The following is a 20448-nucleotide window of genomic DNA, read 5'->3' as shown; positions in this document are numbered from 1 at the left end:
TCTTGGATAGGCAGAATTAATACAGTCAAAATGGCCATATCACCAAAAGTGTTATACAGATTTAATGCAATTCCTATTAAAATCCAATGACATTCTTCACAGAATTAGAAAAAGCAATCATGAAATTCATTTGGAAAAATAAGAGACCTAGAATAGCCAAAGCAGTCCTTAGCAAAAAGAGTGAAGCAGGAGGTGGCATTACAATACCAGACCTTAAACTGTAGTACCAAGCAGAAATAACAAAAACAGCATGGTAATGGCACCAAAACAGACATGTAGACCAATGGTACAGAACAGAAGACAAAGAGACAAACACACATACTAGACAAAGGTGACAAAAACATACACTGAGGAAAAGATAGCTTATTCAACAAATGGAGCATGCTGGGCAAACGAAATCCATACGTAACAAAACAAAATTAAACCTCTATCTCTCGCCCTGCACAAAAATCAACTGCAAGTGAATCAAAGACTTAGGCACTAGGACAGGGACCCCACACCTAATAGAAGAAAAAGTAGGCCCAAATCTTCATCATGTCTGCTTAGGACCTGACTTCCTAAACAAGACTCCTGAAGTGAAAGAAGTAAAATCAAGAATCAAAAAATGGGATGGATTCAAACCAAAGAGCTCCTTCTCAGAAAAGGAAACAATCCATAACATGAGGACAAAGCCTACAGAATGGGAGGAAATCTTTACCACATGCACCTCAGATAGAGAACTGATCTCCAGGATACATAAAGAACTCAAAAAACTTAACAACAAAAACACAAATAACCCAATCAATAAGAGGGCAGAGGAACTGAACACACTTCACAAGACGAAATACTGTTGATCAACACACATGTGAAAAAATGTTCATCATCTCAGGCAGTTAGAGAAATGCAAATCAAAACTACTCTAAGATTTCATGTCACTCCAGTCAGAATGGCAATTATCAACGTATACAAGCAACAATAGGTATTGGTGAGGATGTGGGGAAAAGGGTACACTCATATATTGCTGGTGGGACTGCAAATTGGTGCAACCACTCTGGAAAGCAGTATGGAGATTCCTCAGAAAACTTGGAATGGAACCACCATTTGACCCAGCTATCCCACTATACCCAAAGGACTTAAAATCAGCATGCTACAATGACGCAGCCGCATCAACGTTTATAGCAGCTCAATTCACAATAGCTAAACTATGGAACCAACCTAGATGCCCTTCAACAGATGAATGGATAAAGAAAATGTGGTATATATACACACAATGAAGTATTACTCAACCTTAAAGAAGAATGAAATTATGGCATTTGCAGGTAAATGGATGGAACTAGAAAATATCATGCTAAGTGAAAAAAGCCAAACCCAAAAACCCGAAGGCCAAATGTTTTCTCTGATAATTGGATGCTGATCCATAATTGCAGGGGGTGGGGGGCGGGGGCATAGGGAAGAGTAGAGGACTTTAGATCGGGCACAGGAGAGTGAGGGGAGGGGTGGAAAGGTGGGAGTGGTAAGGTCGGTGAAATGAGATGGACATTATTACCCTCTCTATATGTATGAGTACACTACTGGTGTGACAGTATCCTGTACAACCAGAGGAATAAGAAGTTGTTCTCTATATGTGTATAATGTGTCAAAATGTGTGCTATTATTATAACTAATTAGAACAAATAAAAATTTTTTAAAAATTTTAAAATAACTTCTTTGGAAGTTTTAGGTTTATTAATGGACTTCTTTTTGGTGTACTACTAGTGAGATTATTACTTGATTGATAAGTTCAAATAAAAAAATAAAAACCAAAATCTTGGCAGTGAGGCTAGAGCCAGAATCTAATAGTGCCGCTTCTCTGTCCCCAGACTTCCCTGGCCTTTCTCAGTTCCACTACTCAGTTTGACTTGATCAAGTTCCTCATCAAGATTTGAATCCAGGCCCTGGACATCTCTGCCACTCTTGGTAGAGACCAAATTCTGGGCACCTGGCACTGAGTCTTTTGTAAGGACTCCATATACACCCATGTCCTGAGCCACCATACTGGTGACCACCAGGATTGGAAGGCAACAGGATAGTTTGGAGTCCTTGGCCAGTCTGGAGAACATGCTGACATATTACTCAGCCACAGTCAGTGAAGCTGCTGCATTTCCATTATGTTGTGTCAGAGCTGCAACCAGGATATGAATAACTTCAGCCTTAGCCTTGGCCTTGCCAGAACTGCACAACCTTCTCCTGCTGCCTGATTTATTTGTTCAGCCTTTTCTGCTTCAGGGGCCAGGATCTGAGCCTGTTTCTTCTTCTCTGTCACATTGATGGCTGACCCTTGGGTTCCTTCAGACTGTAGAACTGGGGCCTGTTTCCGCCACTCTGCCTCCACCCACATCTGCATGGACTCTTTCACCTGAGGTGGCACATGGATATCCTTGACCTCATAATGGAGGCAATGGATACCTCAGCAGTCAGCAGCCTGGTTGATGGCATCCACAATATTGGCACTTAGGGACTCCTGCTTCTGGAAGACTTTGTCCAGAGGAAGTTTGCCAGGCTCTGACCTCATAGTCATCTGAAGTAGCTGGGTGACAGCATATTCAGGATCCTCCACACCATAACTTGCCTTGTAAGGGTCTGTGATGCGTAGGTAAAGGACTCCATCCATTTTAAAAGTTACACTGTCAAGAGTCATAGCCGACTGGTAAGGCACGTTGATGACAATTTCCTTGAGACTGCACGTATCAGATCCGGTCTAATACAGGGATGAGGATGTTCAAGTCAGGCCCCAGGATCCAGTGGAATCTGCCCATTCACTCTACCACCCAGCACAAACAGTACGACGTGTTTCAGGCAATCCTGAGGAAGCAGCATGGAGGGTGGGCAGAAGCCTACACAGAGCAGCTGCGGCAACCTCTGGAGCCAACTGGATGCGGAGCAGAGAGGCCACTTGAGAAACTCTTACCCAAGCCTTTCCTTTAGTAGTTCCACTCCCCCAGATCTGTTAATGAACTTTATGTCCTTTTACCCATTTTTACTGCAGAAAGGGTTGGTCAGGATCCATGTGGGTTTTATATAGGATTAGTATAGGGAAGATGGACTTTTTGGACTCTCTTTTTAGCTCTACAGGATGTCCATATGTGTAGACATAATCATGTCTAGAATATGGAGAATAACAACCTACTGGATTTCCTCAAATTCTTAAACTGCTGTGGAAATAACTTATTAAATAGCAGAGCTAAGAGAAAATAGACTATGTTAAAATTATGAGCTGCATCCGGAACACTTGATGTTATTTAGAGCTTGGGTGAGGGCTTTTATTATTTTTTTTAAGTGTGCTTTCCTTTGATTTCTTGTAATACAATGTAATTTATTTCCTTCATTTTTGGTATTTGGATTTTGATATATATGCTCCCTTGTCTCTGCTTCAGACCTTGGTGAACCTCTGCAGTCATTCACCATGTAAAAACAAAGGTACTTGTGTTCAGGAAAAGGCAGAGTCTCGGTGCCTGTGCCCATCTGGGTGGACGGGTGCTTACTGTGATGTGCCCAATGTCTCCTGTAAGTTGGCAGCTGCCCACAAAGGTGAGTTCTGTTCCGGGGTCTCAAGGTCTTCACTGAAGTATTGACTGACCAGTGGTATATCATTATTATTGTGGGTTAAGAGGGAAAGGCAGATAATAGTGAATGGGCAAGGCTCTGGAGAAAGGGTAGAGGAATGGGGTTAGAGGTTCCAAAAAGAAATTCTAAGGCATATTCCCCTTTTAGGGCTTGTTTATTTTTTAATGCAAATCTGGTGCTGACAGTTGTGACAAAATAGATGAGAATAAGATTTGCTGGCCAACCAACTTAGATTCACGTGTTCTTGAGTCAGTCAGAACCATGTGTGTCTCGTGCTCTTCTGTAATGACTCTTCTTCCCCCGGTTTTCCAGCTGTGCCTGTTGAGCACTTGTGCCAGCACTCGGGTGTCTGTATTGACGCTGGCAACACGCATCACTGCCAGTGCCCGCTGGGCTACACTGGGAGCTACTGTGAGAAGCAGCTTGATGAGTGTACATCCAATCCCTGCCAGCATGGTGCCACCTGCATTGATTTCCTTGGAGGATACAGATGTGAGGTGAGGATGAATGAGCACAGGTCAGAGTGCTCCCAGGAGGTGGTGTAGCTATTGTGCGTGCTAGTATGTCAACTCCAGCTTTAGGCCAGTAACCTTCCTTTCTGATCTCCTTCTGTCCAAGAGTTCATCTCTCTTCCCTTCTCACCCTTCATCCCTTTTGGATGGTCTCATCCCATAAGGGACTTGCCCTACATACAAACCTGTTGAACCATTGCTCAAATAAAGCTGTCTTACAGTTATATCTTATTCCTTGACCAATCCTGAATTTCTTCCAGTCCCTACATCCACCACAACCAGCCAGCCCCACCTCCTTCTGCCCCTACTACTATCTCAGTCAGTTTTCCACATATACATGCACTTTTCTGATCCTGGAGTTCAATGCATGCCATGCCTTTACTACCACCCATGCATGCTGTTTGACGAGTCATAGGGTCCTTGTACATATGAAGGAATGCATGTTTTAAAAATGGGAAAACCTGTACATAGGAGGAAGAATAGGAATCATATTGAAAACAACCCTCAGGATATTCAATCCTATCTTCCCTTTAAAGTGACCTGTTCAACTGGAAGAGGAATGGGTAAATGCCAGTAAGATGGAGTTTGACCCTCAACGGATGATGAGCAGAGAATGTGGGGATTCCAGAGAAACATATAAGAGCTGAGTGAGGAGTGGGACAGGATCAGAGTAACATTCCAGATCTCACTTGCCTTCCTGGTCTATCTCCACTAGTGATCCAGTATTTCTCATCCTTCTTTGCTTCCTCCTGGCAGTGTGTTCCAGGATATCAGGGTGTCAACTGTGAGTATGAAGTGGATGAGTGCCAGAATCAGCCATGCCAGAATGGAGGTACCTGCATCGACCTTGTGAACCATTTCAAGTGCTCATGCCCACCAGGCACTCGGGGTATGAAATCAGTCTTACTTATCTTCCATCCTTGGCCTTCTCTTAAGTTACAAATCCATTCTTAGTGTTAACTAAAGAGAGTAGAACTAGCTCCACTACAAACATGTAGTTCTACCTCCTACTGATTCAAATAGTTTTTTTCTTTGATTTCTTGCCAGCTCTGCTTTATAGTCTCAGTTTGGTCTGGTTGTTTCAAATCTTATTTTTCATAAAACCCAGAATGTAGAACTGATATAACATTGTAACAAAATTAGCTCCATCAGCAAAATTCCTTGCTTCTTTAAGCAAAAGCAACTACTAACCCCTGGAGTAAATAATATATTTACCTGCTTTTATTTTTTAGCTAGCTAGTTTGGTTCTACAGGGTGAGGGAATGAACAAAATGAAAATATTTGCCTACTTTCATAATTCCAGGGGAGGAAGCTGATGGCCTAAGGCTCTGCCTGCATAAATGCAGAGCCTGTGGGCATTGCCAACACCTCCAATTTCTGAGAAAGAGCTATAAGTATTGATTATTAGAAGAGATCAGGTATGATGGTGCCTGTTCTGAGTAACCTGTGGAAAAAATGTGAAAGGCCATTAACAATAATGGGAAATTTCTCTCCTGTGGAAGAGATTAGAAGTTCAAAGAAGTATTTATATTGTCTTACATCTTTGTGTCAGTGAATTTTGATAATTTGGTATCCTAGAGATTAGCGTTTGGCTCAGATAAGACTGAAGAATACTCTAATGGTAGGGTAGTTATTGAGAAATGAGGTTAAAGGGGAAGAAAAAACTAAGGAGAAACAGCCTTTAAATATTTGAAAGTTTGTCGTGTGAAAAGGAGAGTTGTTCTTTATTTCAGAAATCCAAAGAAAAATGTCAACTCCAATTTGTTATTAATTTATTGCTTTGAATTGTACTGGTTTAGGACAAGCTATAGCTGCGGTGGTAGCTTATTAAACCTCAAATCTAATAACAAAAGAACTATTTTTTCCTGTTATTCAAATAAATTCTGATAGGTGTTGTACTACCTTTCTCTGCCACCACATATTTTAGATATGTGGTTTAAAACATTTGACCTTCAAGGTTTCCACAAGGAAAGAAAGAGAGACAGACTTGCCGGGTCATGCAGCAGCAGCCTTCACTACCTTAGTCTGGAAGTGACACACGTCACTATCTTTCACAATGCATTGTCAAAAATTATTTAATAATCTCCATCTGTCTTCAATGGAGGCTGGGGAATCTGGGAGAATACATGTTTATTCATTGAACTCTAACATCTCAACTATCCCAAGATCTCTTTATTTATTGTCTAAGTCCATCATGGATCATATCACAAGGCAACACAATTCCTATCTTTTCTAGACTTTTCATGGCTTAGTATAGTGATTTGCTATTGTTATTGACTTTCTTCTCCCTGCTCCATCCCACCACCGTGAATATTCCATCCCACTGCTTTTTCACTTCCATGATTTTTAATGAGAAATTGGCTGTTATTAGTATTGAAGCTCCCTTTTATAGGGTATGTCTCCTCTCTCTCGATGTCTTCAAGCTTCTCTGTATCTTTTGGCAATCTAATTTCAATGGTGCTGGTGTGGATGTCTTAGAGTTTATCCTACTTAAATATTCATTGAATTATTATAACATGTTTGTGTGTTTAGATACGTGGAACACTATTTATCCTGACTTAAATTATCTGGCCATTGGTGAATTTATCAGGAGATTTAAGTTTCATTACATCATTGTGAGAATTACCACAATGCCTGCTTTCAATTGCTCTCCTCTGAATTTTGGATCCTGACCTGGGCACACTTTCAGTTGTTCACTTTGAAAACTAACTGTAACAGTTCTGCCCATCCCTACTATTTTACTTCAGGCCAAGGCTGCATTTATTCTCATTTGATAGATCTGTTCATTGACAGTGGTTCCATTTTGATGGGAGACTGGGCATTTATGCTAATGTTGTCACAGTTGATAAATATCAAATATTTTGTGAGACTGAGAGCATATGCCAGTTTTGTTTGTTTTTATTTTCTTGTTTTTAACTTAATTTCTAAATAGGCGATGACGTAAAATATGCACATGGACATAGACAAAAATACATATATGCACACATAGAAAAAGCATATGGTAAAAACACATCTTCCCATCCCTGTCCTTTTCCCTCCACATTGAGTTTTCCCTCTGTCACAAACAAGTAATCATTACTTTTAGTTTCTTGTATGTCTCCTAGGGTTTTCTTTTTCCTTGAATATTCTTCAGAATTTCTTTATGAACATGGAAGTCAAATACAAAGAGATTTTTTACTGTGAAGATACAATATTAGGCACATTTTTTTGTATCTGATTTTTAAACTTGGAAATATTTTCATATCAAAATATAGAACTTCCTCAAACTTTTTTAAGGCTGGAGAATTCCCTTTATGGGTATGCTATATTTTCCTTAACCAGTGCCCCAGTGATAGACAGTTGGATTATCCTGCATGCATATAACATTTTAGAAATAGAATTGTTGAACTGGATAATATGTGCATTTGTAATTTTAACTGATTTTGTTGAATGATAGTGTATCAGCAAACCAGCTTCTTCTCAGTGTGATTGAACATATTCTCACTTGAGTCATTTAGTTTTCTTATTCTTGTTATATATCTTTTCTTATCTGTTCTCCCTTTTCCCTTTATACTATTGATCTTAATATTTTATAGAAAATAGTAATCTCTGATATAAAATGAAAATATTTTCTCATATTTGCTTTTTATCTTTTCATTTTCTTTGTGGTAATTTTTTCATGAAGACTTTATTTTTAGTCAGAATGAATTTCTGAATCTTTTTTATAGCATATGGATTTTGAGTCAATTAGCAATATCTTCCCCATTCTCTGGTTATAAAGGAATTATCATATTTCTTCTTAATACAACTGAAATACTGAAGCACTTTTACCTTATTACAGATGATTTGTCCTAATACAATTTATTGAATATTTGATCTTGTATTACTGATGTGAGATGTCACTTTTATCAAATTCTAAATTCCCATGTGTGTTGGGTGGTTTTATGGACTTTGTTTTTGTTTTATTGTGCTATTAATTCACAGTAACTTTGTTATAATTATTAAGAATCTTCTCTGTGTTTTCCTTGTTATATTTTTCTATATAATTTTAAAATCAGTTTGTCTATTTTAAAAAAATCTTTCTGCTAAATTGTTATGGGGGTACATAAATTTATGAGTTAGTATAGAGAAACCATCTTTATAATGAAGAATCTTCTTACCCAAACCATAGGGCATCTTTCCATTTATTCAGGTCTCCTTTTGTGTCTCTCAGGACACTTTTAAAGTTATTTTCATATAGGACAGCATATTCTTGTTAAGCTTATTCTTCATTTTTTTTTTATCTTTTGCACTTCCTGTTGAACATGGAACCGTATTTTGCATTTCATTCTTTTTCTTGCTTATACTAATGTATACTACAAACACAAGCAAGAGGAATATAGAACTCTTCTTTTGTAACTTCTGGAATTAACCACAATTCCTGAAGTAGTCGTTGATTTTCTTTTCTTTTGTTTCTAAAATATATTTGCAGGTATTCATACAAGATGACTCATTTACATCTACAGTACATTAAAGTTCTGTTTTAACTAGAATAACCTTTGAACCCTCACCAGGATATTTCTCCTCTATTTTTTTTAACAATAAGTATTAGTGTGTTTATAGAAAAATAATCAATTGTAAAACTTGAAAATATTTATCACTCAATTTGGCTTCAATTTTATCAATATCTTTACAAAGCTATGATCTATGTATTTACTAAATTATATTCTTTTAAACTAATTTTATATTTTAAATTAAAATTAATAAATTAATGAAAAATTATTGAGTCATTCCTGAGCTCCCTTCTGTGACTTTGAGATGGAACAAATGATAGTACCTACTTGATCAGGTTCTACTTCTTTGAATTCTGTGGGAGAAGCCCTACATACTCTTTCTTTTCTTCTTTAATTTTTTAAAATTTGTTCTAATTGGTTATACTTGACAGTGGAACGCATTTTGACATGTTGTACACAAATGGAGAACAACTTCTTATTCCTCTGGCTTGTACATGGTGTTAAGTTACACCAGTTGTGTAATCATACATATATAGAGGGTAATGATGTCTGTCTCATTCTACAGTCCTTCCTACTCCCACTGTCCCATACCTCCCCTTACTCTCCTCTCTCCAATCTAAAGTTCCTCCATTCTTCCCTATCCCACCCCCCCAATTATGGATCAGCATCCACTTATCAGAGAAAACATTTGGCCTTCGCGTTTTTGGGTTTGGCTTTTTTCACTTAGTATGGTATTTTCTAGTTCCATCCATTTACCTGCAAATGCCATAATTTCATTCTTCTTTAAGGCTGAGTAATATTTCATTGTGTATATATACACCACATTTTCTTTATCCATTCATCTGTTGAAGGGCATCTAGGTTGGTTCCATAGTTTAGCTATTGTGAATTGAGCTGCTATAAACGTTGATGCGGCTGCGTCATCATAGCATGCTGATTTTAAGTCCTTTGGGTATAAACTGAGGAGTGGGATAGCTGGGTTAAATGGTGGTTCCATTCCAAGTTTTCTGCTTTCCAGAGTGGTTGCACCAATTTAGAGTCTCACTAGCAATGTATGAGTGTACCCTTTTCCCTACATCCTCACTAACACTTACTGTTGCTTGTACTCTTGATAATTGCCATTCTGACTGGAGTGACATGAAATCTTAGAGTAGTTTTGATTTGCATTTCTCTAACTGCCTGAGATGATGAACATTTTTTCACATGTGTGTTGATCAACTGTATTTCGTCTTGTGAAGTGTGTTCAGTTCCTCTGCCCTCTTATTGATTGGGTATTTGTGTTTTGTTGTTAAGTTTTTTGAGTTCTTTATGTATCCTGGAGATCAGTTCTCTATCTGAGGTGCATGTGGTAAAGATTTCCTCCCATTCTGTAGGCTTTGTCCTCATGTTATGGATTGTTTCCTTTTCTGAGAAGGAGCTCTTTGGTTTGAATCCATCCCATTTTTTGATTCTTGATTTTACTTCTTTCACTTCAGGAGTCTTGTTTAGGAAGTCAGGTCCTAAGCAGACATGATGAAGATTTGGGCCTACTTTTTCTTCTATTAGGTGTGGGGTCCCTGTCCTAGTGCCTAAGTCTTTGATTCACTTGCAGTTGATTTTTGTGCAGGGCGAGAGATAGAGGTTTAATTTTGTTTTGTTACGTATGGATTTCGTTTGCCCAGCATGCTCCATTTGTTGAATAAGCTATCTTTTCCTCAGTGTATGTTTTTGTCACCTTTGTCTAGTATGTGTGTTTGTCTCTTTGTCTTCTGTTCTGTACCATTGGTCTACATGTCTGTTTTGGTGCCATTACCATGCTGTTTTTGTTATTTCTGCTTGGTACTAGTTTAAGGTCTGGTATTGTAATGCCACCTCCTGCTTCACTCTTTTTGCTAAGGACTGCTTTGGCTATTCTAGGTCTCTTATTTTTCCAAATGAATTTCATGATTGCTTTTTCTAGTTCTGTGAAGAATGTCATTGGATTTTAATAGGAATTGCATTAAATCTTATAACACTTTTGGTGATATGGCCATTTTGACTGTATTAATTCTGCCTATCCAAGAGCATGGGAGATCTTTCCATCTTTTAAGGTCTTCCTCAATTACTTTCTTTAGTGTTCTGTAGTTTTCAATGTAGAGGTCTTTTACTTCTTTTGCTAGATTGATTCTCAAGTATTTTATTTTTTGAGGCTATGTGACTGGGGTAGTTTTCCTAATTTCTCTTGCAGTGAACTCAGCACTTATGTATAGAAATGCATTTGATTTATGTGTATTGATTTTATATCTTGCAACTTTGCTGAATTCATTTATGAGTTCTAGAAGTTTTCTGGTGGAATTTCTTGTGTCTTCTAAATATAGAATCATGTTGTCATCAAATAGTGATAGTTTGGGTTCTTCTTTTCCTATTTGTATCCCTTTAATTTCTTTTGTCTGTCTGATTGCTCTGACTAGAGTTTCAAGGACAAGGATAATGTTGAATAGAAGTGGTGAAAGAGGTCATCCTTGTCTTTTTCCAGTTTTCATTTTTTTCTCCATTTAGGAATTATGTCAGCCTTGGGCTTAGCATAGCCTTAACAATGATGAGGTATGTTCCTACTATCTCTAGTTTTTCTAGTGTTTCTAACAAGAAGAGGTGCTGTATTTTGTCAAATGCTTTTTCTGCATCTATTGAGAAGCTCATATAATTCTTGTCTTTAAGTCTATTGATGTGATGTGTTATGTTTATTGATTTCTGTATGTTGAACCAACCTTGCATCCCTGGGATGGTGCACTATCATGATCATGGTGCACTATCTTTTTAATATGTTTTTGTATGCAATTTGCCAGAATTTTATTGAGAATTTTTGAGTCTGTGTTTATCAGAGAATATTGGTCTGAAGTTTTTTTCCCTTTATGTGTCTTTGTCCTTGAGGTAATTTTGGTATCAGGGTGATACCAAACTCATAGAATGAGTTTGGAAGGGTTCCCTCATTTTCTGTTTCATGGAATAATTTGAGGAGGATTGGTGTTAGCTCTTCTTTGAAGATCTTATAGAACTCAACTAAGAATCTATTTGGTCCTGGACTTTTCTTGATTGATAGACTTTTGATGCCCTCTTCTATTTCATTGCTCAAAATTGATTTGTTTAAATTGTATATGTCCTCCTGCTTCAGTTTGGGTAGATCACGTCTCTAGAAATTTGTTAGTGTTTTTGAGATTTTCTATTTGAGTATAAAATTTGAAAATAGTTTCTTTTTTTATTGAAAATAGTTTCTAATGATCTTCTGTATTTCATTAGTGTCTGTCATGATACTTCCTTTTTCACCATGAAGTTTAGTAATTTTGAGTTTTCTTTCTCTTCATTAGTGTAGTTAAGGGTTTATCAATTTTATTTACTTTTTCAAAGAACCAACATTTTTGGTCAAGTTTTTCAATTGTTTCTTTTGTTTCAATTTCATTAATTTTAATTCAAATTTTAATTATTTCCTGCTTCTACTGCTTTTGGTGTCAGTTTGTTCTTTTTCTAGGGCTTTGAGATGTAACGTTATGTCATTTATTTGTTGACTTTTTATTCTTTTAATGAATGAGCTCAATGCAATAAACTTTCCCCTGAGCACTGCCTTCATAGAATCCCAGAGATTATGATATATCAGTTTACCCTAAGTATTTTTTAAATTTCTCATTTACCCTAAGTATTTTTAAAATTTCTTCCCTGATTTCTTCTTTTATCCATGGATTATTCAGTAGCATGCTATTTAGTCTTCAGGTGTTGGAATAGCTTCTATTTTTTATTTTATCATTGATTTCTAGTTTCATTCTGTTATGATCTGATAGAATCCAGGGTAGTATTTCTGTTTTTTTCTATTTGCTGAGAGTTGTTTAGTGGCATAACATATGATCTATTTTAGAGAAGGATCTATGTGCTGCTGAGAAGAGAGTGTATTTGCTTCATGATGGATGAAATACCCTATATATGTCTGTTAAGTCTAAATCATTTGATCGTATTATTCTTTTCCGTAGTTTCTTTGTTTAGTTTTTGTTTGGAAGATCTATCCAGTGGTGAGAGAGGTATGTTAAAGTCACCCAGTATTATTGTGTTGTGGTCTATTTGATTCTTGAAATTGAGAAGGGTTTGTTTGATGTACTCCATTGTTTGGGGCATATATATTTATGATGATTAGGCCTTGTTGTTATGTGAGTCCCTTAAGTAGTATGAAGTGTCATTCTTTATCCCTTCTGACTAACTTTGGTTTGAAGTCCATTTTGTCTGATATGAGGATGGAAACCCCTGCTTTTTTATGCAGTCCATGTGAGTGATATATTTTTTTCCCAACCTTTCACTTTCAGTCTGTGATGTCTTTTTCTAGGATGTGAGTCTCCTAAAAACATATTGTTGGGTCTTTTTTTTTTTTTCCAATTTAACCTGCCAGTTTATGTCTTTTGATTGATGGTTTAGGCCATTAAACATTCACAGTTATTATTGAGATATGATTTGTATTCCTGGTCATTTTGGTTTATTTTTGGTTTTTAACTTGACTTAGTTTCTCTTTTGATTGACCTTTCCTTTAGAGTAGTTCCTCCCTTTGCTGGTTTTCATTGTTTTTTGTTTTTTCATTTCCTCCTCATGGAATATTTTGCTGAGAATATTTTGTAGTGTAGGCTTTCTAGTTTTGAATTCTTTTAACTTTAGTTTGTCATGGAAAGTGTTTATTTGATCTTCAAATCTGAAACTTAATTTTGCTGGATATAAAGTTCTCCTTTGGCATCAGTTTTCTTTCAGAGCTTGATATATGTTACTCCAGGACCTCCTGGAATTGAGGGTCTGGATTGAGAAACCAGCTGAAATACAAATTGTTTTCCCTCTACATGTAATTTGATTTTTTCTCTTGAAGCCTTTAAAATTCTTTTGTTATTCTTTATGTTAGTCATTCTCATTAAACTATGTCTTGGTGTGGGTCTGCTGTAATTTTGTACATTTGGGGTCCTATAAGCCTCTTATAACTGATTTTCCATTCTGTTTCTTTAGATTGGGGAAAATTTCTGATATTTGTCCTTTGGTTTGTATCTCTACACCTTCGCCTATTTTGATAAATCTTAAATTTGGTCTTTTCATGTTATCCCGTATTTCTTGGAAGTTCTGTTCATTGTTTCTTACCATCTTCTCTGGGTGGTCAACTTTACTTTTGAGACTTTATATTTTGTCTTCATTTTCTGAGGTTCTGTCTTCTAAGTAGTCTAGTCTGTTGGTTATACTTTCCATTGAATTTTTAATTGCGTTTATTGTTTCCTTCATTTTGAGAATTTCTGCTTGATTCCTTTTTATAATCCCTGCCTCTGTTTTGAAGTGATCTTTCACTTCCTGTATTTTCTCTCCTTTATTTCAAAGATTAATCTAACTATGTATTTTCTAAACTCCTGACATTTCTCCTACTGTGTTGTCTGCGGATTCTATTGTTGGAACATCTTGGTTTGTTTGTGGCACTTTGTTCCCTTGTTTTTTCATGTTGTGTGTCTTCCCATCTAGCAGTATTGACCTGAGGCAGTACAGATTCTACCATGTAGTCTTATCTAAGCTTGAAGGCTCCAGTACCTCACCTTTAAGGAAGAGGCCAATATTAACAGCACCCAGTTCAAACAATATACAACCTTAAACCAAATAGCTCCTATTTAGGTATCTACAGTTTTATCACAGTAGACAGAAATGAATTGTTCAATTAGTGTCTACAATATAAACAGTAAGTTTGCTAAAAGGGTTTACCATTTCACATGATGGACAATGAGGGAACAGAAGTAGTGTAAGATGTGATGTTTACGAAGGAGGAGGAGAGAAGATAGAGGTAAAAATTTATAGTAAGAGCAAGGGATGAATTAATAGAGATTGACAGTATGAGAGAAATGAGAAAGAGAATCCAAGGAGACAGGTGAGAGAAAAAGCACATACAGATATTTTTTAAAAAGTAAAAATATAAGAATACACAACAAAACTTTAATATGCTTACTATTCAGGTGTCCCATTCCTTAATAAGTTGTTGCATGAAAAATATTTGAATCCAAAGATGGTAGAGGTGTGAGAGAGACGGAAAAAAAAAATCAATGAAAAATTGAAATGATCGCTTCCTTTAGCTTTCAAAATTGTCTCAGCTTTCCTTCTTCTACTGATAGGTGGGGTTGTCTGAAGTTTGTTAGCTTCAGTCCAGTGGATGCCGGACTGGTTGGGTGGGTGAGCTTATAGCAAGATGCCTTCACACTGTCATCTAGTCTCCCCCATTGTAGCTGGCCCCTTTCAGATGGAGAGGGCCCAGTTTTCTCCAGTTTCTTCAAACTGTGCTCCCTCCTGGGAACTTCCCCTAGTCTCTGGCTTTCCACAGGCTTGCCAGACCCAGACTGGCCCGCATAAACCCAGCTGCAATCTGATGGACCTGGGCTTCAGCTTCCCCAGGCTCTGCCTTGCCGCAGTCCCAAGATCTCAGTACCCTTTCAACTTGCAGAGTGATCACCAGGGATGCGCTCACACAGAAGAGCGACCCTGCAAAGAGGCAGCTATATGGCGGCCACTAGCACACCCAGCAGAAAGACCTCAGGTACACCTAGACCTGCAGGTAGCCCAATATATCCCCAGGCCCCGGCCTTAGTCCTCAGACCAAGGTGGCTGTGCCCCAAGATGTCAGCAGCAGTGGCAAACCTGCAGGCCCTGGCTAATGTCCCAAGATGGCAGCAGCCATGTGTAACCAAACCTGCAGGTACTGTGACAATGGACTTCTAAGCAGCAGCAGGCAGTGGGTGATCTGCTGGTGGTCTGTGGGCAGTCTGCAGACTAACGGTGGATGATCCGGCAGGTAGACTTGGGGCAAAAGGCAGTGGGCAGGCAAGAGGCAGGCAAATGGGCAAATGGCAGGTGATATGCTGGCAGACTGTGAGCAATCGCAGAGGCTGAATAGGGGGTAAACAATAGGGGATCGGTGGGCAGCCATGACGGCCTCACAGAGAAACAGTATTTTCTCTGCTTGAATCTCAAGTCACAGAGCAACAAGGAATGCAGACTCTCTATATTTCACTTTCTTGGATCCATATTCTTTCTTTTTCTCAAACTGCTCACCAGGAAGATGGTAGCTGTCTTGCACCAAGAGTGCACTTTGCCGTGTCCAACCTAAAAGGTTCCACTCCTAAAAGAAGAGTAGTTTGATTAATTGTTAAAATCCCTGCAAGGATGGTTTTCCCTTGCTAGAGAGCAGTGGTCAAAGGATTTTCATAATGCTTTCCCTCTCCTCTCTCTCCTCCAGGCCTACTTTGTGAAGAGAACATTGATGACTGTGCTGGAGGTCCCCATTGCCTTAATGGTGGTCAGTGTGTGGACAGGATTGGAGGGTACAGTTGTCATTGCTTGCCTGGCTTTGCTGGGGAGCGGTGTGAAGGGGACATCAACGAGTGCCTCTCCAACCCCTGCAACTCTGAGGGCAGCCTGGACTGCATCCAACTTACCAATGACTATCTGTGTGTCTGCCGCAGTGCCTTCACTGGTGAGAACCTCTGTGGCCCCTGGCCACTCTGCCTTGGAGGGGGCTTTAGTGAGCAGATCCAGCCCTGTGTGACTCATCCTAGATCCAAGTGAAGCATTTCCTATGTACAGAAAACTTGACTAGCTTAGTTTAAGGTTGCAGTGCTACCATGATTACCGTATAGCCACAAAACTCTCCATCTGAGTAAAAGGGTATTTTGTTTTCAGGAACCTTGTATCTAATGCTGGTTCCCTTGTCCTGCCTCTTTTGACATGTAATGACTTGAATTACTGGGTAGTTCTTTCACTGTCATCTTTCCAACTTCAAGACCCAGAGAAGTTTAGTATCTTCTGTGATGCTTAGGAGATTTGGTCTGAATCGGGTTGTTTAGCCAAAAATCAGTGGATTAGAGTATGAACAAGAAAACCACAGTAGTCACAAGTATGCCCTGTCCTGCTGAGGCTTGACCATGCTCCTAGTCTTTTCTCAAGCTTCATTTTTTCACCACAGGATATATAATGATGACCAAGCCCTGCCTCAAAATAGGGACTTTATCACAGCACTTTTTAGTCACTTTTGAAGAAGGGCAGTATGGTGACTTAAATAGTTTGGGGGACTTAAATAGTTGCTTGCATCTAGATGTGACCAGATCATCAGATGCCCAGATTTGAAATCTGTCTTGCATTTTCTGGAGTCTGTAGTTGTATTTCTCATGTTGAATATTTTATGCTCTGAGAGTCAGATGATAGGCTGCAGTAGTCTGTTTTCTAGTCATTTGACAAGCTGGATACTGCTATACCTGAACCCATCTCTAGCCTGCCTTCCCCCTTCTTTCTTTGCTTCATCCCTTCTTCCTTCTTCACTCCCTTCCTCCCTCCCTTCCTTTCCTTTCAGTTTTAAAGAGATACTACCTTGAATTTCCTTGGAATTTTATAAAGAATGGGAGGGACTTTGAAATATGGAAGCTGTCTAAATGCTGTAATACCAAAAAAGAAACAGTCCACCTATTAAGGTAGTGTGGGATATAGAACAAATATGAATAGTCTGTCTATAGGCCCATATTGGCCCCAGTGTACCTGGGAAGCCAGAAAAGCAAAGATGGCTATTTCTTTCATTACCTCTGAGGATGCCTTTTCTGGAAACAGTGACAAGCACTTACAGAAGGGGAAAACAGAGAAGAAAGGAATAAAAACCACCTTGAATGATCATTCCACTACCAGGAAGTAAGCGTTTGTGCTTGTTCCACACTTGTGGATGAAAGGAATCCCTTGAACTGCAGTTGTAGTCAGATGTCACTGAGCGAGATAAACAGCAGACCCCCTGAGCACTGTGTCCCTGTGATAGCTGCTCTTGGTCACTGTCTGCCACTGATTTGGAAAGTCAAACATTTGTAACTCTTGTTTCTTTATTTTGAATGGCCAAATTTATTTTAATTTTTTAAAAAAATCTAAATGATCACAGTCCAGATGGGCCTGTCTTCTACTATTTGCCAAGAGGTCCTAGCTGAGCCCCATGTCCCTTCCATGATTCCAGTTGCCTGGTTCACTTTCTGGTGGAGCCAGTTGTCCTTTGGCTTAGAAATGTTTCTAGAGAAAATTAACTGTGGAAAAATGAAGCTGTATTTAAGGGTAAGACCAATTAAGTTACAGAAATGCCAAAATAATTTCAAAGAGAACAGACATTCTCTATAAACTGTCAACACCCGGTTAGATACATTGACCCTGGTGTAGATTCTCTTATGAAATAGAAGGTGTAACAAAATGGGGTGAACAGTTTGGTGAGCAGAAGTTGGTGATTAGAGTCACTTCTCATATGCATCCTTTCTGGGTTTGGTTGGGGATGCGGCTGCTTGTGCTTTTATTGCACAGGCAAGAGGGATGAGGGAACTGGTGTGAGCCAGTGAGGGCATCATGTTGAGGTCCGTCAAGTGTCTCGTTTTTTCATATTCCCAGAGGCTTAGAACTCAATTCTCACACCCCTTGCTCACTCTGTGGCTGGTTTCCATCCCAGTGGAGTTTGGTTCAGTAACTTGGCCTTACTAGTTCTGCCTTTTAAAACTGTTTTTTTCCCCCTACCTTGAGGCCGTCACTGTGAAACCTTCGTGGACGTGTGTCCCCAGATGCCTTGCTTGAATGGAGGGACTTGTGCTGTGGCCAGCAATGTGCCCGATGGCTTCATTTGTCGTTGTCCCCCAGTAAGTGGCCTGCTACTGACTTAAAGGACATTCTTTCTTTCATATGATTTATGAAAAAATTGAAATTAAACCTGGGTTTTTAAAGTTCCTTAATGGGAATGGGGAGATTTATCAATTTCATCTCCTTCAGAAGAAAGTACTTCAGTTTTCCCATGTAAAGCTGTTTAGGCACTCCCAGAAACTTTAAGCTTCCCAATCTGTGACTGTCAACCTTTGGAACACCAAGGGAAGAACACAAGAAGTGGTGGAATATCCCTTTGAAATAGGACCACTGTCTGTGGCTCTGGGGTCCCATGCTGGAAGAGTCTTCCTGCCCCATGGGTAAAATGCTCTTCTGCTTATGTTGTTCCTTAAAAAGTAGAAAGCAGCTTAATTTCATTCATTTGTTATGTAAATATTCTGTTGCCAATGCCAAAGCTGAAAATTCCCTAAAAGAGAAGTCATTATGTGTGGGGAAACACCCAAAAAAAACCCTGACCAGTAACCTTGACTTGAGCTAAGCAAGAAGTACAAGAATGAGATGAGATATGGAAGTCTTCTAGGGATTCAAAACTTCCAACAGGATTCCCCCCGCTAAAACCATTATAGAAATGATCTAATAATGATTAGAGAAGGTGCCTCTGGATACAAGGTCACGTAACTCTTCTCCCATCATGATCTGTGGACTTAATTTCTAGAAGTGAGCTCTTAAAGTGAGAGAATTCTACATTAATCTCATGGAACCTTCAGTACTTACCCACTGGCTCCTTGAACTAAGTTGAGGGTGTCAGGTGGAGGAATCTAAACAAGTGTCTAGTCTTTATCTCCCTCAAGGTATGCAAGAGGGGTTGGGAGCAAGAACCTGGCAAGCCTTAGGTCTTCCTACCATCCTCATTTCTTCACCACCTTCCACAGGGCTTCTCCGGGGCGAGATGCCAGAGCAGCTGTGGACAGGTGAAGTGTAGAAAAGGAGAGCAGTGTGTACACACCGCCTCGGGACCCCGCTGCTTCTGCCCCAATCCCCAGGACTGTGAGTCAGGCTGTGCCAGCAGCCCCTGCCAGCACGGGGGCAGCTGCTACCCTCAGCGCCAGCCTCCTTATTACTCTTGCCACTGCTCTCCACCGTTCTGGGGCAGCCACTGTGAACTCTACACGGCCCCCACCAGCACCCCTCCTGCCACCTGTCTGAGTCAGTACTGTGCTGACAAAGCTCGGGACGGCGTCTGCGATGAGGCCTGCAACAGCCACGCCTGCCAGTGGGATGGAGGTGACTGTTCCCTCACCATGGAGAACCCCTGGGCCAACTGCTCCTCCCCACTTCCCTGCTGGGACTACATCAACAACCAGTGTGATGAGCTGTGCAACACGGCCGAGTGCCTATTTGACAACTTCGAATGCCAGGGGAACAGCAAGACGTGCAAGTAAGGACTCCAGGCTCTGCAGAAGCTGAGGGGACTGTCACTAACATTCCTCGGTTTCTCCTTCTTGCTCCTAACCACTCCACTGCTTCAGCCCAAGCTGCCTCTGCTTTTCGGATGGTGCCAGCCTTGTCGATCACAGCCACCCTGCGCTCTCCCTCACTGACAGAGGGCCAGGAATGCTCGTTGCATAACCATCCTTTCTCTGCCTATCTTTGCCTTCTCACCTGCTGCTCTGGTGACCCCTGAGGGAAATAACATTTGGAAGTGTTATTTCCTGCCCTTAGGCAGCCTCTCAGTAACCTGCCTGCAGGATGGATGGAAAGGTCTGTACCTCTCTTCCTTCACCCATTCCTTTCCCTTAGACTGGTTTTCCCCATCTAAATATATCTGGAAGCATGAGCTAGATTAGGCCTCTGGAGTTTCCTGGTCTTTGTTGCAGTTATAAAATACTCAATGATCTGTGCTATAAGTCTCCTATTACCCATTGCATCTAGCCCCAGTTAATTCTTGATAATCTTTGTGAGACACAGGTATTGTTAATGATCTTTCATATATGAGAGAACTGAGGTCTGAAAGGTTAAAGACCTTTCCAAAAGCACATATAGTACTAATGACTCCTAATTTTATCACTGAGCTCTCTGGCAAATTGTACCAAATGATAGAGATATTAAGGGATGGGGGTAAGGGTGGGAGAAGAGAGCATAGATGAAGGGTTGTGAACACTTAGGTTTGGGGGTTCTAATTCCTTTTCCCAGTGTTTGAAAGAGACTAAACAAGTTAGATCTTGTATACTGTACGGAACATCACCACCCTCACCCCTGCCATGTGTGTACCTT

General features: G+C 39.6%; 1 protein-coding gene and 1 pseudogene across 1 annotated transcript in view; one reads left to right on the top strand and one right to left on the bottom strand.

The window, feature by feature from the left end:
• Positions 1–20448, top strand: part of Notch2 (notch receptor 2) — a 159048-nt gene that overhangs the window by 126043 nt on the left and 12557 nt on the right. The window contains exons 20-25 of the mRNA XM_047549663.1: positions 3393–3546; positions 3895–4079; positions 4851–4983; positions 15803–16039; positions 18100–18212; positions 19107–19612. Coding sequence (XP_047405619.1) covers positions 3393–3546; positions 3895–4079; positions 4851–4983; positions 15803–16039; positions 18100–18212; positions 19107–19612 — 1328 coding nt within the window. The remainder of the gene's footprint in view (positions 1–3392; positions 3547–3894; positions 4080–4850; positions 4984–15802; positions 16040–18099; positions 18213–19106; positions 19613–20448) is intronic.
• LOC124988762 (stomatin-like protein 2, mitochondrial) lies at positions 1812–2783 on the bottom strand (annotated as a pseudogene).

This window comes from Sciurus carolinensis, chromosome 1 (genome assembly GCF_902686445.1).
Source record: "Sciurus carolinensis chromosome 1, mSciCar1.2, whole genome shotgun sequence".
NCBI classification, from domain to species: domain Eukaryota; kingdom Metazoa; phylum Chordata; class Mammalia; order Rodentia; family Sciuridae; genus Sciurus; species Sciurus carolinensis.
This window is presented reverse-complemented; position numbering and strand designations above follow the sequence as displayed.